The sequence below is a fragment of the Trichosurus vulpecula genome, chromosome 5 (genome assembly GCF_011100635.1).
Source record: "Trichosurus vulpecula isolate mTriVul1 chromosome 5, mTriVul1.pri, whole genome shotgun sequence".
Lineage (NCBI taxonomy): Eukaryota > Metazoa > Chordata > Mammalia > Diprotodontia > Phalangeridae > Trichosurus > Trichosurus vulpecula.
The window spans coordinates 204520263-204536497 of NC_050577.1; the positions used below are offsets into that span (position 1 = coordinate 204520263).

The 16235-nt window shown below is 37.7% G+C and overlaps 1 protein-coding gene across 4 annotated transcripts in view; it reads right to left on the reverse strand.

Annotated features, from left to right (window-relative positions):
• Positions 1 to 385: 385 nt before the first annotated feature.
• Positions 386 to 16235, reverse strand: part of DCP1B (decapping mRNA 1B) — a 75080-nt gene continuing 59230 nt past the window's right edge. For 2 of the 4 annotated variants that reach the window (XM_036758700.1, XM_036758697.1), the window contains 4 exons: positions 11714 to 11842; positions 8605 to 9471; positions 5693 to 5941; positions 386 to 620 (listed from right to left, as the gene is read on the reverse strand). In XM_036758700.1, coding sequence (XP_036614595.1) covers positions 537 to 620; positions 5693 to 5941; positions 8605 to 9471; positions 11714 to 11842 — 1329 coding nt within the window. In that variant the 3' untranslated portion in view covers positions 386 to 536. Of the gene's footprint in view, positions 621 to 5692; positions 5945 to 8604; positions 9472 to 11713; positions 11843 to 16235 lie in introns of all 4 variants that reach the window. The other 2 variants (XM_036758698.1, XM_036758699.1) reach the window with 1 other exon arrangement.

A 16235-nucleotide genomic window follows, 5' to 3' on the forward strand; every position in this document is an offset into this window, starting at 1 on the left:
GCTAATCCTTAAATGAAAAATTTGCTTTATTAGAAGAAGCCAGACCATTACTCCCAGAGTTCATTAAGGTCAATCTGTGGAATGACACTGCCACCTGGTGGCTAGCCCCTCCACAGCATGCTATATGAAAGGGGTGTGAGCAATGGGAATATAATGTTGGTTATATACCCTTCACGTGAAAATAACTATTTGACAAATAATTCGATCTACAAATAAAAAGGAAACTAAACTCAAGGAACAACCCTTCTACAGAGAGGTTTGTTCTACCAGTGGCCTCATATTGGAAAAAAATTAACGTGTAAGTTGAATAAAAGATATTTCCTACCCAACTCATTTCTCTGTACAATATACACTACATTATGCAATGAAAAAAATTGACTGTACATAAAAAGTCCAGGACATTTTATTTCATAATAGTATACACATTTTAAAAAATGCAAAAACATTTACTGTAATAACACTTGACATTAGGAGAACCTTGTTTCGCTGGAATTCCGAAAGTCCCTTGGAAATCATCAGTTAAAAAAGTTTTCTTTTTACATAGTAGTCTTTTTCATGGCCGCTTGTGTGACACTGAAGAGATAAGCTTCATTGATTATATTTAAGAAATTGTCATCATTCTGGAAGACAAAAATCACAAGACACAATGTAATATGATACAGTTTCTAGCGAAAGAAAGGCTCCTCCATTTGGGGGCTGAATAGGCCTGGGTTTCAAAAAGAGAAGATACTACATTGGCATACATTTCTAGATACCAAGATGGTCATCTCTCTGTATGTCTCCCCTATCCAGCTAGAAGCTTTAATTGCATAAGTAAATGCTAAAGCGCAATTGGAGACCAGGCTCAGGTTCTGGTTGTCAATGTGCAGTGTGACAAGTAGTAAGAGAATGTTCTATGTGATACAGTGTCACATGGCAACATTGAATTCGAGTAACTCATTGAAAGCTTCAGTTTGTTACATGAAATAGATGAATAAGCTGAGATGAAATGATTGAGGTCAACCAATAGAATCTGGCGACTGTTGGTGGTCACTGAAGGGCCCCCAGGGAATTCATATATTAGATTCTTGTAATAGCCATGTTCATAATATGGCATATATACGTTTGCTTCTGGCAAGAATTAACAATTTAGCTTTGGCATCCTCATTGGTGTCTTATCAAAAATAGTACTAACCTTTTAATTTTCTGGCAAAATAGGTATGGGTAGAGTGGCTTGACTGGGTCTTCTGCCCACCTGAGGGATTTATAGTCTAAATCAGAGGTTCTCATAAGTTTTCATTTTGGGACCTCTTCCCCCTCTCAATCCTTTGGCAACACTAACATTTAACATCACTCCAAAACAAAAAGTGTGGCAGTTTCCATGCAATTAAGCAGAGCAACAATCTTTAGTTTGATTAAAAAAATTAAAACCTAATTTTCACTTGCCCATCCAACTTAAAGAAATAGGGAGAGGGGAGGTGGTAACAGTAGAGGGAGGCAGGGGAAAGGGGCAGAAGTACTTTAAAGAGAAGGAAATAACACTGAGTATTTTGTTAGATGTCAGGAAGATGTTGCACTTATATACTATACCCAGCCCCCCTTAAGAAAAACACTGGTTTAGATCTTAAACATTTTAGGAGTCTTGGGTCTGTAATGAGATGTTCCTTAGGCTAATGTAATCTCAATGGAGTGAATCAGAATGGCATATAAATAATTTTATTTCAAAGTTAATTTTCATTATTTATCTTTCATTTTTAAAATCTAGTTGTCTGTGGAAATCTCCCTACCTTCCTATGTGTTCCTCGTGAATAGATTTCACAAGCGGATAATATTTTTAACTTGATATTTAAGTAAAGAGTCTATAAAGTATAATTAACCCCTTAGTATCTAATTAGTTATATAAAATTACATTTCTATACTCAACTGCAAACTCCTTTTTTCTGATTTCAGAGCCCTAATTCTCTTATCCTCTAAAAAATCTTTCTATGTCTTTCCAAACAGTCATTACTAATAGGTCATTAGAAAAAATGAAATATTTTGCTTTTTTAGTAGGAAAGGACAGGCATAGCAATGCTAAAATTAGTATAAGGCCTTCTAAGAATCATTTGGTACTTAGACAAATTACCACAACAAACCAATATATTAAAATCAGGTATCTGAAATCTGAAATCAGTGGTCAAAAGTATTCAACTACCCTAGCCTAAGTCTATCTTCTCAAATTCTTATTTCTTTTGACAATATAACCATTCTACTAGTGACCAAGGTTCAAAACCTGAGGAATCTTTGATTATTCCTTTCTCCTCCTATGTGCTACACACTCAAAATTTCCAAATCCACTTGATTCTACCTCTATGCATATCTCACAACTGTCACTACTCTGTATTCATGTAGCTACCACTCTTGTGCAGATTCTGATTGTCACTTCTCCTAATTGGGCTTCTTAACCTAAGTCCTCTTGATATAAGTCTCTCCTCTCACCACAAAGCTACCAAAATAATTTTCCTGATGAACAGGTTTCATGATATCACTTCCCTGCCCAAAAATCTTCATTGGCTCCCGACTACCTATGGGATAAAATACAGACTCTTTAATCTGGCTCCAACTCCAGTCTTATTTCACATTACTGTCCCTCTTTATACGCTCTGTTCTCCAATCATACTGGAATAATAGCTGTTTTGCAATCTCATTTTGCCATGTAATACACCTGTGTATTCAAATAGTCAGTGTGTCATTCTACACCTGGAATGCATTCTATCCTTCATCTCTTCGTATTAAAATTCTTCTCTTTCTCCAAAGCTCAGCTAAGGAGCCACTTCTTCACTGATCATCCACAATTCAAAATTTCCTATAGTACTTTGGAGCTCTTTGCCCTATTCCATTTTATAATATACTTATTGTTTATGTGTGATACCTCTCAACCTACCAAACAGCAGGCTGAAAGCTCCAAGAGAAGAGAGACACATTTTTAGTATTTGTATCCTAGTATTTGTATCCTTAATAGTGCTTGTTGCGCTATTAAGAAGTTAATAAATATCTGCTAAGTTGATGGAATTTTTTTTGAAAACTATTTGGAATTATTTTAGAAAGGTAACTAAACTGTTTATACTTTTTGATCCAGCTTTCCCACTGACTGAGTTTATACCCCAACATCAGTAACAGAAAAAAGGTCCCTTATGAACTAAACTATTTACAATAACATTGCTTGTAATAACAAAAAGCTGGAATAAATTATGTTTTCAACAATCAAGAAGTGGTTGAACAAAATGTGGTATCTGAGTGTAATGGAATATCAGTATGAGCACTTGAAAGTATATCAGGATAGACTATAGAGCAGTAATCTCTCAATGATCCTCAATTCAGGAGTGGACAAGAAAATGGATCCAGTGCAAATGCTCACCAAGGTAACGATGAACACATCAAAGTGAATTTTTTCCTGTTGTGATACAAGATATTTATCTGCTTCATGTTTCATCTTTCAAAGCCTTAATTTGCTGGTTACTTTTCCCTTCCTTTGCTTTCCTTGGTTATTCCTTTTCCCTTTCCTTGTAACCTCAAAAATTATAGAAATACAGGCAGTAAATTTAAAATATTGGAATAACCCTCTTGCCTTTCCCACTACATTGTACAAAAGAAATAAGTGATGCTTGGAGGTGGTGGGGAGAATGGAGAACTCACACAAATAGAAAAGGGATTACCTATCCATGGCAATGTTCTCCAGATGCTCCTGTTTCCAGATAACATTGTGCTGACTGCACCAAGCCCCAGACCATTACAGGGCTTCCTCAATGAGATCCACAGTCACTCAGAAGAGATTGGCCTAGTCATCCACACTGGAAAAATAAAGTGGATGAAGAAAGCATATTGCCCAAATGATGACATGCAGCTGGATGGCCATTCTACTGAATTAGTCCATTTGTATATCTAGCTTGGACAGATGGGAAGTCACCTAGCCCCAGAACTGAACAAGAGAAAGAAAATAGGTTGGGTCACATTTGGAAAAATATACAGCACTTTCACTGATCCCAAGCTGCTTGCAACTTCAAGTTCACTTCTATTATCAACATGGATTTGGAGTTAGAAGGCCAAGGGTTCAAATCATGGCACTGCCACCTGTGACCAATGACAAGCTGTTTAACCTTTCTGTACCTCAGTATTCTTATCTATAAAATGAGGGGATTGGACTAGATGAATTCCAAGGTCCCTTTTAGCTCTGTATCTATAATTCTATGATTATACTGCCCTGTAAGAAAAGACGAAGATGAAGATGAAGAAAAATGAAGATCTTTCAGAAAAACATAGGAAAGCTTTTATAAACCGAAGCAGAACAAAGAGAGGAGAACCAAAAGAACAATGACCACAATAATGTAAAGGAAACAAACACTTTTTGTCACAGAATTCAAGTCAAATATAATGGCCAATGTGGATTCCAGATGACTGAGGTTAAAACATTATTCTCTCCTTACTATTAAGAAATGGTAAAATATAAGTGGAAAGCTACATGTACTGTCAGCCACAGTTGCATAGTTACGTCTAACTATTTTTTATAAGAAGGCATCAGGGGACTGAATTGTTTATTGGAAAGTGACTGACGTGTCAAAACAAAATGTATCAAGATTTTTTAAAAACAAACTCAGTGTTGTTTTTTGGTGGGGGGAGGCAATAGAGGGTAAGGTGAATACAACTGTTGCTGATAGTTGCAGGATCAGTTGTTTGTATGATGACATAGAAAATCATACATATACACATATCCTTGAATAGACAATAGACAAGGGGCAGTCACTGGAGCCCCTCACTATCTTCTATGGCATCATTAGCCAGGTTCAAAATAACCACAAAATGCATACTTAGAGATATTACCAAAAAAAAGTTAAATAAGCCATATAGATTCCCTTGCTTTCTTTCGCTATTTCTTTTCCCTTTCCATATACCTCACAGATTGTAGAAACAAATGCAGTAAATTTAAAATATAAGAATAATCCTTCTGTTTTTCCCACCACTTTCTACAATAGGTAAAACAGGTGCCATAGTGGTTGGGAGATAAAAATAGCAAAATAGTGTCCTACCTGGGATTGTTTTGTCACAGATAGCATATAGGAATTTGGAAAGGAAGTATGTAAGCCACTTACCTATAAGCAACTAGGTAAAAAAAAGAAGTGAATGATAATTTCTGCAAGGCTTTATATGGTACTTGACTCACTCCATTTAGGATCACACTAGTCTAAGGAAGCCCCCAGGGTATAGGGGAACATTTACTTGTTTCCTATCTCTTCAACAATGTGCCACTTCCCTTAGCTTACTACTGGTAAAGTACATTTATGCCTCATTCATCTCCTATTCATGAAGTCTTTGTAAAAGCACCTTTTGAAAATATGAATCATGTCACTATCTCCTGGCCAATCTCAATATGTTTTAGTTCTTTTTTGAAGGCTATCATCATTCCCTATAATCTAAAATATCCTTTGTGAATTGGGGCACCCCAAGAAAATAAAAATTATAAATACTATTAAGACACATCTCCATGAGGAATATCATCTTCTGGATCTGCCAGGTCATTATAAAGTTGCCTTATTTTCAAAGAATTACTAAGTAGGTTTTGGCCAACTCTATTTTCTGTCTAGAAAACTAGGTCTATGAAAACTAAAACCACACAATTAATACAGTTAAGATGTCTTAAATGTTAGAAAGATGGCAGAAGATTTGGCCCTCTTCTTACCTGGATGAGGTGCAGAAGTGTTTCCTGAAGCTGTAGTTTGGTCAGCAAGTTGTTGTTAATCACAGAAGCCTCTGGGTTCTGGATTGGCAGAAGAAGGCTGGTAGCAGCTGCATTGGGTTCTTTGCTTCCTAACGGCAACAATCCACTCTCACTAACCTTGGGTGAGGAAGGTGTAGGCTGAGAGAACACCATAGGGGACATCAGCAGAGAAGGAGCCACAGTAGCAGGAATGCGTTGAGGTGAGATGACCTGCTTAGGCCAAAACATATACATAAAGGGGCAGGGATTAGGCAATGCACTCAATGAAGCTAATGTAGCAGAAATGAAGAGTTACACAGGCCTTTTAACAAAAGATTCTAAGTACTCTTTGTTCAGGGCTGCTAGGTGGTACAGTGGTTAGAGGGTCAGGCCTAGAGTCAGGAAGTTCCTGAGTTCAAATCTGGCCCCAGATACTTATTAGCTGTATGACCCTGGGTGAGTCACTTTACTTTGTCTACCAGTTTCTTAACTGCAAAATGAGCTGGAGAAGGAAAAGGCAAACCATTCTAGTATCTATATCTTTGCCCCTAAATGGGGTTATGAAGAGCCAGACACGACTGAACAACAACAATAAATTCTTTGCTCAATAAATGAGTAAAAATGAATGAATCATAGACCTAGAACTGAATGTTACCTGAGAGGCCAACTAGTCCTTACTATCCCATAATTTTTACAGATTAGGAAACCAAGGCCCAGGGAGGTTAAGTGACTTGCCAAAGGTCATACCCAGGTCCTCTGATTCAGGAGTCAGCACACTTTCCACTGTGCCATAGTTACCTCCTCTGTTTAATACTGTCTTTGTAGGAAACAAGCATCTATGGAAGGCTGCTGTGTTTTCTGTTTCACTTGGCAGAACAGTACTTTAAAAACAGAGTTTAAATCCTTATAACATAGGAGGGGCACAATGGCTCTCTTCAAATATTTGAAGTGCTGCTTCACAGAAGTGGGAACAGATTTATTCTGTTTAGCCCCAGAGGAAAACCAAAGAGCAATGAAAGGGTGAAAGTTGAAGACTAGCCAACGTTGCCTTAATTTAAGTAATGAACTCTTCTTCGCCATGACAAACTGGCCAACGGCATCCCCAGATGCCTTCCTTGTCAGTGAAGGCAGTTCTAGCAGAGGATGGGTATATGCTGGTTCTGACGTCTGAGGGCCCTGATAACTTGGAAGTTTTGTGATTCATCATTTGGTAGCATACGTGCGAGTACAGGACAATGATAATGACCGTTCCCCAATATCTCAGCTAGTAGGTGTATGGGAATACTTTTTTTAAATGGGATATGATGCTAGCAGCTCAGATGACAACTGCAATTTTGTACTTCTCATGCAGCTTCTCCTTGAGCAGGGACAGGTCCTCAATTTTTAACTGGTAATACTGAGAGAAGAGATAAATATCCCTAAAGGTTAGAGTTACAGCTCTGTTTAGAGTATGCGTTGACAAAGTGTAAGCTTTCCTTAACCAACTGTTTATACTGTGGATACTAGGGAGATTGACTAGGAAGGATCTGTAAGTGGACTGCTAGGTACCTATAAAACATAACCCATAGTCTATCAGTTGCTACTAAAATAAGAATCAGGTATAGAGGAATTTAAGTCAAATAACTAATCTTAATTTTCTCCAACTCGTAAAGAGAAAGCAAACACAAACTTAAATGGAAACAATTATACTACAGTTAAGATCAAGGTGAGTTAAAATTGCTTTTATAAAATCAGACATTCAGATTTTAATAGGAAGGAATATGAAAAAGCTCTTACTTCATGCTGTTAGGCAAAAAGGACTTAAATTTTCATGTCTATGACTTTAATTTTCAAAGGTAGAAAAGTTCTTAGGGAAACTTTTAGTACAAATTTCAAGAAGTTACAAATGGACCTTTGAAAACTTTGGTTATCACCAAGAAGAAAAAAAAAATCTCCTGATTTTTAAACTTGGTTGGATCTTATGGTGTGTTCAAGGTACAATATGTTATTTATTCAGTCTACAGAAGGTATCTTTACTCTGCTCTTGCAAAAATAGTAAATATTTCTAGACTATGAAGTTTACTTGTTCATCTATATTCGTGAATCTTCATAGAATTTTCTTTCATAAAGAATTTTTAAGAATAGGATAGACAATCATCATCTTAGTATTATTTCAAATGCCATTGTGCTAATATCTTAGACTTCGGGCCCTGTAAAAATAGGAATGCCTAGCTTTTCTACTTTGTTTAAAATTTCCTGGAAAAGAGAAAAAGCTCCAAGGTTACTGGGCAAAAAAAAAGCTTTTGCAAATCTATCCTCAATAAGTAGAAATGGTACGTGAGGCAGTGTAGTATAAGGAGAATATGCTGATCCTAGAATTATAGAGACCCTGGTTCAAATTCTGTATGATCTTTCCGAGCTTTGTGACCATCACAAAGTATTTCCTCTTTCTGAACTTCAGTTTTCCGATCTATAAATATATGAGTAGTAGTAGAGTACTTAACCTATAGAACTATAAATATCAAATGAGATAATGTATAAAGAAACAGTCTACAAGCTTTAATGCCAACTATATCATTGTTGTTGATATTCACATGGTGTCTTATAGCAGGGCTGTCCAAAATGCGGCCTGCAGTGCAATTTATATGGCCCGCTACAAGCACGGAAATTTACATAAATGCTTTTATAAACAAAGCCGAGCTACCGCAGAGCTCTCACTAAAACGGCAAATCAAAATATATTGTCTATTGTTTCAATAAAAACCTACAGTTGGACAGCCCTGCCTTATAGCATAAAAATGATACTAAGATTTAGGAGCTACCAATTAGTCTTTTTATTAAATTTCACTGCACTGCATTTTAATAGCTCTCCAACTCAGCACCTGAACAGTATACCCTTTAACCCAATCTATTTACCTGAAAAAGAGGAGTCTGTTTTTCTGCATTAGATGTCTTGTCAATCCAGGCTTCCAAGGGTTTCAGAGTCCTAGCATTTTGGGTAACTACAGGAAACTTAGCAGCTAAGGCAGGTCTGTTCGATGCATGCAACTGCTGCTCCTGCTGTACAATCTGCAGCTTTTTCAGCAACTCTTGAGGAGAGATCACTCCAGAACTGCTTGTTTGGTTGCCAGACAGGGGGAGGGTTTGCCTTGAAACTTTAGACTCTTCTTTTCTAAGAGTCTGAGGCCCCAAAGTCTGAGGTGGAAGAGAGCCATTGAAGTACACTAGCTGTGGCTGGCCCATACTCTTTATCTGTGCTGCAGGGGCAGCAGGAGTAGAACTCCTGCTGAAAATTGGTGCAGTTGAACTAGTAGGCACTGTTGTACTAGACTCTAACTTGCTCACTGATCCAGGGGTACCCTGAAGTTTCTCTAAAAGGCTCTGAGCTCCAGATGTACTTTGTACTCTGTGAGATGTCCCAATGCTATGTGGGGTCACTGGTTGGAAAAGACCAGTGAAAACTTCTCCTACAGGGTGAACACTGCCATTTTCACATAGCCGAGTTTCAGGAAGCTCTGACACTGGATGGAGATCTGTGCCCCGGACCATGAGTTTCTGAATGGCTGGACAAAGCTGCTTCTCTGGGGTTGGTGAATTTCTTTTGGGTTCTTCATAGGAAAGGGAACGTACTACCCCTTGTCTGCTGGGAGGTTTCTCTTGTTGCTGCTGCTGTGGTGGTGGTAGCAGTTGTGATTTCTGCTCTGTAACTTCCTGATAAGTGGTTTTATCTGGTTTTCCAAAGAGTGTAGTCAAGGATAAGTGCTGTGGTTCAGGATCTAAGTTCTATAGAAAAAAGACAGGAATTATCAAGAATGGTTATGTATAATCTGAATATAAGGTAGTTGTGAAAAATTCCAGTTATCATATCTAACTGTGAAGAAAAGGCTCTATTTTACCATAATACTATAAATGTCAAAGAGGAAACAACTATGTAAACAGTATATTCATCCAAGCTTTGAGAGAGAAATGAGAAAGCTACAGGCATGTTTAGGAACTCTCAAACTCCTAGAATAACCAGGAACTTTTTTTCTTCAATATTTCAATGGGTCTGTGAATTTATAAGTCTTGGGTAACCTCTCTGTCACTGAAAATCACAACTCCCCTAATGCTTTACAGTAATTTCAACTATGACCTTTTAAAGATCAAAACATTTTGTAGACTTTCACTTGATGGGAGTTGTGATAAAAACCACCTATGAATTTAGTAATGCTTTTAAGTGAATCTTCATTTTATTATTAACAACAGTGTAAGAAGTGACAATGTCACAGAATTTTCAAGTTTGCTATTTACATATACTATCTCATCTGAGCCTCATCTGTGAGCTCAGAGAGGTTACACAACTTCCCCATGGTCATAAAACTTCTAAGTGTCACTCATCCGCTAAGTCATGTTACCTCTGTATTCACATACATTTGAAAAATGTATAAATATATGTGCAATACATTGTTTAGTCAGTCTATAGAAGGATGAGAGATAACAAGTCACTTAACTTTTGGTGCTCCAGGCAACTCTCTTAAGACCTAAAGCAGCAGAGAAGATATTGACTTGCACTGGTAGAAGAAGTTCCCTCATCTAGGAGCTCCCAGTGAAATCACAGAGTTAGTCCCCAACCCCTACAGAGGATATGCTTTCTTTTTGATTATGAGGCAGATTGTGTTGAAACTAGAGCTAAATCAAGATGATGGTTCTTTGTGCTCATAATATGATTCATGGGTTTCTTACAATAACTATGTGACCTCCCTGGGGTCCTCAGCCCATAGGCTATGAATAAATGTCTTGGCAGATGATCTTGATGAGATGCTATGGATATTGCCCTTTAGTGAACCTGGTGATGACCAACCTCTCTGTACTCAAACTGGTCCTTCAGATAAAAGTCAAATAAAAAATATTTATAATTTTGTAAAGTGTTAGTACAGTGCCTGGCACATAGTAGGTACTTTAAACAATGCTCATTCCCTCCTTTTCTTTCTGTTACTTGAAACCTTACTAGCTTGGTAGCTTGGTAGGGCTTATCACAGACTATACTTCACTGGAAGACCTTCAAGACGTCACTACAAGGTACCAGAAAACTTTAGTGGACAACTTTTAGTTTCAAGCAATGATCCTTTTTATAATTCACCAATAGTTTTTAAAATACACTGGTTGGCCTGCAATGAGAATGACATTACACTCCTCTCCTCACTAATCCTTCCCTTTTTCTACTGCTTCTCATAACACTAAGGTAAGAGTGCAGAAGCTAGAATCAACACATGTTTGGGTTTCTCTATCAAGTGAATTTGCTAATTGCTAAATATTCTTTATTGCTGCTCTTCTTTTCTATTTCTTCTCTTCAAGAAAAAGAACTGTTTTTTTCATTATTAATATACGATTTCCATCCTATCTAAAGGGGTGGAAAATACAGACACAATTAATTATGAAGTCACTTTAGATTCTGAGACCCTTGAGGACAGGAATCATGTTTGTGGTGACTCTGTCACTATCTATAATAATATTTGTCTATGTGACAGATGAACAGCAGTCAGCACTAAATAAGGGATTCATTGATTGATGGTTTTATAATCTTCTTAAGCAAACAATTTCTGTGGCTACTTAATCTGCTACACACATTAGTTTCTTCGACTGGCTTGAATAGATTATTTATCCTTCTCTACATTAAAGAGTGAATATAGGTTCACAGAAGCCTCAAGGTGATAGGTTCTGTTGCCTTTGCCTTTGCCACTAATGCAAATTTTGAGGAAGTCTGCTCTAAGACTTTCTGGTTAAAAAACATAGCAAAACACTCAAAATAGAAAGACCTTTCACTGTATTGATGTTAGTTTTGTGTTTGCCTTTTACATGAAACAAGATATTATTAGTAAGAAAATATTTTAATGGACTAATTTGAAACCTCTTTCTCCTACTTCTAACTCAAACACTCTTATTAAGTCCTAGTTTTGGGCCTTGGCCATTATCTCGGTACAAAATATTATGAAAGTGCAAATTATGTCAGAGTTACCCAGTTTAGGAAACAGATGAAACAGTGTACCTGGCCTTGTTGAGGGACACGCTGGTGTTGGCCTTCACTAGGCTTCACTGGAATTGGCTTAATCAGATTGGGGTTGTCATAGATGGCAGATGAACTGGTTATCTGCTTTGGCTCAGAACACGTTTTACACTGAAATGGAAGCAACACAGTTTGTTTTAAGCAATCTGCAGTCTTTCTGACAGAGTACCTACACTTCATCCTCAAACCTATCAACTATAAAAGAAGCCATTTAAAAGACTATTTCATATAACTGAAAAAGGTTCCTGAAGAGAAGATATTACCATATGACCATTTTATATATATATATATGTATATGTATATATGCATGTATATAAAGAATAACATTAAAATTTCTTCAACTTTTTAATTTAGTACCATGACAACTTGGTAGCAGAGGGACTAGCCATGACTATATTATTTCCAGGATCAACAGACTTGGTTCTAGGAGCTCTTAAATAGTTAAATCCTACAAGGATTTTTTTATATGCAAAGCACTGATAATTTTATTTTTAACATACAGGCTTATGCTTTCACATAAATTGTTAAGTGATGATGGAAGACATTCATAAAGTAACATGTATCTTTTTATGAGAAAACTGCCTCTGTCTGAATTGAAATGGGTTTTCTTTATAAAAAAGACTAGAGGTGTACAGCTAGTTTCATTAGCAAAGCAATGAAAACCTTCTGCCCCAGGAGCCAAGATAATATTTGGCTGATTCAAGTCATTGATTTTAAAACAACTAATGTCATTTTAATGTAACAACTCTTTGTAAAAATAGAGTAATTCAAATAGTTTGTTAAATATAAAAATTTCTGAGACAAGCCTTATAAGTTCAATGTGCTGAATCAATATCATACTTTAACCAACTTATGCAATTGCTATCACAGTAGGATTCATGATACATAAAACACAACAATAGTCTCCTTAATTAAAATACCAAATAAAACTGAGCATAAAAATGCTACCTTTTGGACTACAGAATAACCATGGTAGCCCTCCTACTGTGTAGTCCAGCTTTGGGCCAGATTATGTTTTACAATGTACCTGTCCTAAGACAAACCATGTAATCCTCAACCTGTGAGCTTTTTTTAAACCTTTAACACATGAGGTACATTAGAGTTATCACAAGAGATTCAGAAATTGATATGGGACCCTAATGACCAAATCACCAGTGTTGTCATCTGCTCCCTCTAGGGTTCCAGAACCAAAAGCAATCTTAAACCTTAGGATTCCAAAGGTACAAGAAGGCCTATACTTCAGAACTGGAACCAGGTATTTGTTTCACATGCAGTATGTCTCTTGGGTATACATCTTGATACTAGTCTACTGAGCTAGTGCCAAGATAAAATTTAGTCTGACCAGGAGACCTGGTTTTCTATTGCTCTGGATGTCTCGCTAGAACTCCCTACAACTATCACTCCTAGGCTCTCAGTGTGTGGAATGCTAAGCTATAGAAACAAAAGTTTCCACTGTCGGTTCACCTTAGCTTTGTGATCATAGGAACTGGGACGGCGGTGGGGGGGGGGTCCCAATCCAAGGTCAGCAAACTCATTATCCCTGCAGATTCATTCATAACTGCTGTACTGAACATTTTTCCCCTTATTGTGGGGGGTCAATCAAATCTTAGGGGAAGTTTCCTTGCCTTTCAGGGAAAGAACTAGCCAACCTAATTGGGGTAAGGGAAGAGGGAGGCTGGCAGATGTTAATCCTATCAACATTTCACTCCCCAGTGATTAGGGCCTAAAAGTCTTCTGGAAGACTTTCCAGCACTTAAATTACTTTAGGGTCATTATAGGATTAGCTAATCTAAGGGAAGAGAGGAACCAGGAATAAGCATTATTGATGGAAAAATGAAGAAAAACAATAACCCTAAACTAAAAAGATCACAAAAGCAAAGCAAACAAAAGAACAAAAAACTGAATGACCTTCTGGGCTGACTAAATGCAGAATAGAAAGAACACCAGAAATCCTCAATTTTGCCTCCCCTCAAATGGTTCTTGTGGTGAGTCATGTCAAACCTCTTGTTTACAATGAATCTCCTGATATTAAGGTGGTGACAAGAAGGAGGAAAAGCACTTGGACTCTCAGGGTCTCAGCACATCTCTGGCAAAGTCACCCATTCTTTATCACAGGTCTCTAGTAAAAATCCGTAGTAAAGTAGCCAAGAGGTCATGAGTCTGTCCCAGGATCTGAGCTATTTCCTGGCCCAAGACCTCCTCCCCTCTTGGAACCCCATTACAAAGGGATGACACCAAATTTTTGTGCCTTTAGAAGATTCTGCTGAGGGAGTGCCCTCTCTTTCACAGAGATCGAATACAGATTCTCCCTCATCTTCATCTAAGTATTTAGGATTGCCATTGTGACGGCTAAGGAATCCCCACCTTGCTTCTAGCTAGCGCCATTTGGTGGCAAAGTGGATAGTGTGGTGGGCCTGGAGTCAGGAAGAACTGAGTTCAAATCCAGTCTCAGACACTTAGTAGCTATGTGACCCTGGGCAAGTCACTTAACCTGTTTGTCTCAGTTTCCTCAACTATAAAATGAGGATTACAGCACCTACCTCACAGGGTTGTTGTGAGAATCAAATGAGATGATATTTGTAAAAAGTACTTATTTCAGTGTCTGATTCATAAGAGGCAGTATATAAAAACATATGTCCTTGTTCCCAGAAAAATTTACAATTATCATAGTTATACAGTAAGTTTCACTTCCTCTATGTCACTATAAAGTAAGGTACCTCCTAACGATTCTACCCCTTAGCCTCTCAAGCTCTCTAGGCAAACGATTCTTTTTTTAAAATTATATTTAATTTTTTCAAACTACATGCAAAAATAATTTTTAACATTCATTTTTAAAAATCTGAATTCCAAATTCTCTTTTCCTTTCCCTCCTTGGGAAGGCAAGTAATTTGAAAGATTATAACATATTTCCATATTAGCCATGTTGTCAAAGAAAATAAAAAAAAAACCCTCAACAAACAAACCTCCAAGAAAAATAAAGCAAGTTTAAAAAGTATGCTTTGACCTGCATTCAGACTCCATTAGTTGTTTCTCTGGAGGTGGATAGGATTTTTCATCATAAGTCTTTGGGCATTGTCTTAGATCATTGTATGGATCAGAATAGCTAAGTCATTCACAGCTGATCGTCATCTAATACTGCTGTTATTGTGTACAATGTTCTCCTGGTTCTGCTCACTTCACTTTGTATCAGCTCATAATAAATCTTTCCAGGTTATTCTGAAAGCATTTTGCTTGTCATTTCTTCTAGCACAACAGTATTCAATCACAATCATACACCACTATTTGTTCAGCCATTCCCCAAGTGATGGGCATCCCCTCAATTTCCAATTCTTTGCCACCACAAAAAGAGCTGTTATATTTTTGCACATATAAGCCCTTGTCCTTTTTAAAAATCTCTCTGGGATACAGACCAAGAAGTGGTATTGCTGGGTCAAAGGTATGCACAGATTTATAGCCCTTTGGGTATAGTTCCAAAATGCTCTTGATGGAGTCCTAATAGAGCTGCCCCCAGCCCCAATATTCTAACTTCATTATAGGCCCCACTATAGTTGCTGTGCTGCCTGCCTTGTTCCTTTCACCAGGTAGGGGAGGGTAACTCAAATTCCCTACCATTCTTCAGCCTTCTCTTTCCTTAATCTGATCTGAGATGAAAGGAGTCTAACTTTTCACTGTAGTCTCTGTTCTCTCAGGGCCAGGACAACAGGGTGAAGGATCTTAATAGTTCTACCCTTTCAATGTATCCTCTGCTTGGTCAGAACCAGAAGGAGAAGGCATTGTAGTCCTGGGAAGAGCTGGGACCATGGGGAGGAGAATCTTAGTGGTATTTTTATGGGATTTCTTGAACCTTTACTCAAGTAAACTTCATTTCTGTGTCCACTCCTTAAAAACATTTTTGAAAGTGAGAGCTTTGAACCTGCCAGTCAAGGTGAGTGGGACACTGGAAAAGATCCAATGGCACTGAGTCCCCTCTCCCCCATACTGGAGAGCTCAAAGTTTCGTCTCCGAGGTGTCTCTTTTTCAGATCTATGCATTTTCCCAATTTATCTTAGTGCCAAATAGTAACCAGAATGAATTCAATTACCTGGATCTATATTCCAAATGATATTGTACAGTTCTCTTTCTGTGACCCAAGAAAGGGTCAAGCGCTAGTCCTATTTCAAAGTGCAGCTTTGAAACCTGCCTCTCATATCTCAGGGGAGAAGTTTCCCTCTTCCTTTTTTCAATCTGTCTCCCCACCTCCAGAACTTCGCTGGAGTCTAAGGGGAAAGGGAGAGGGAGAGGGAGAGGTAGAGGGAGAGGGAGAGGGAGAGGGAGAGAGAGAGAGAGAGTTTTTGCCAACAACCTTTCTTTAAGAGACCATCAATCTTTCTAGCCCAGGTAGTTTTTTCTTTTCTGGCTAGCTGAATTTTAAATCTTACAAGGTGGCAGGCTCAGAGATTTTTACACAGACACAGAGCAGACAGATATAAACAGGAAGCACAGATAGTGATAACTTTTCTTGGTC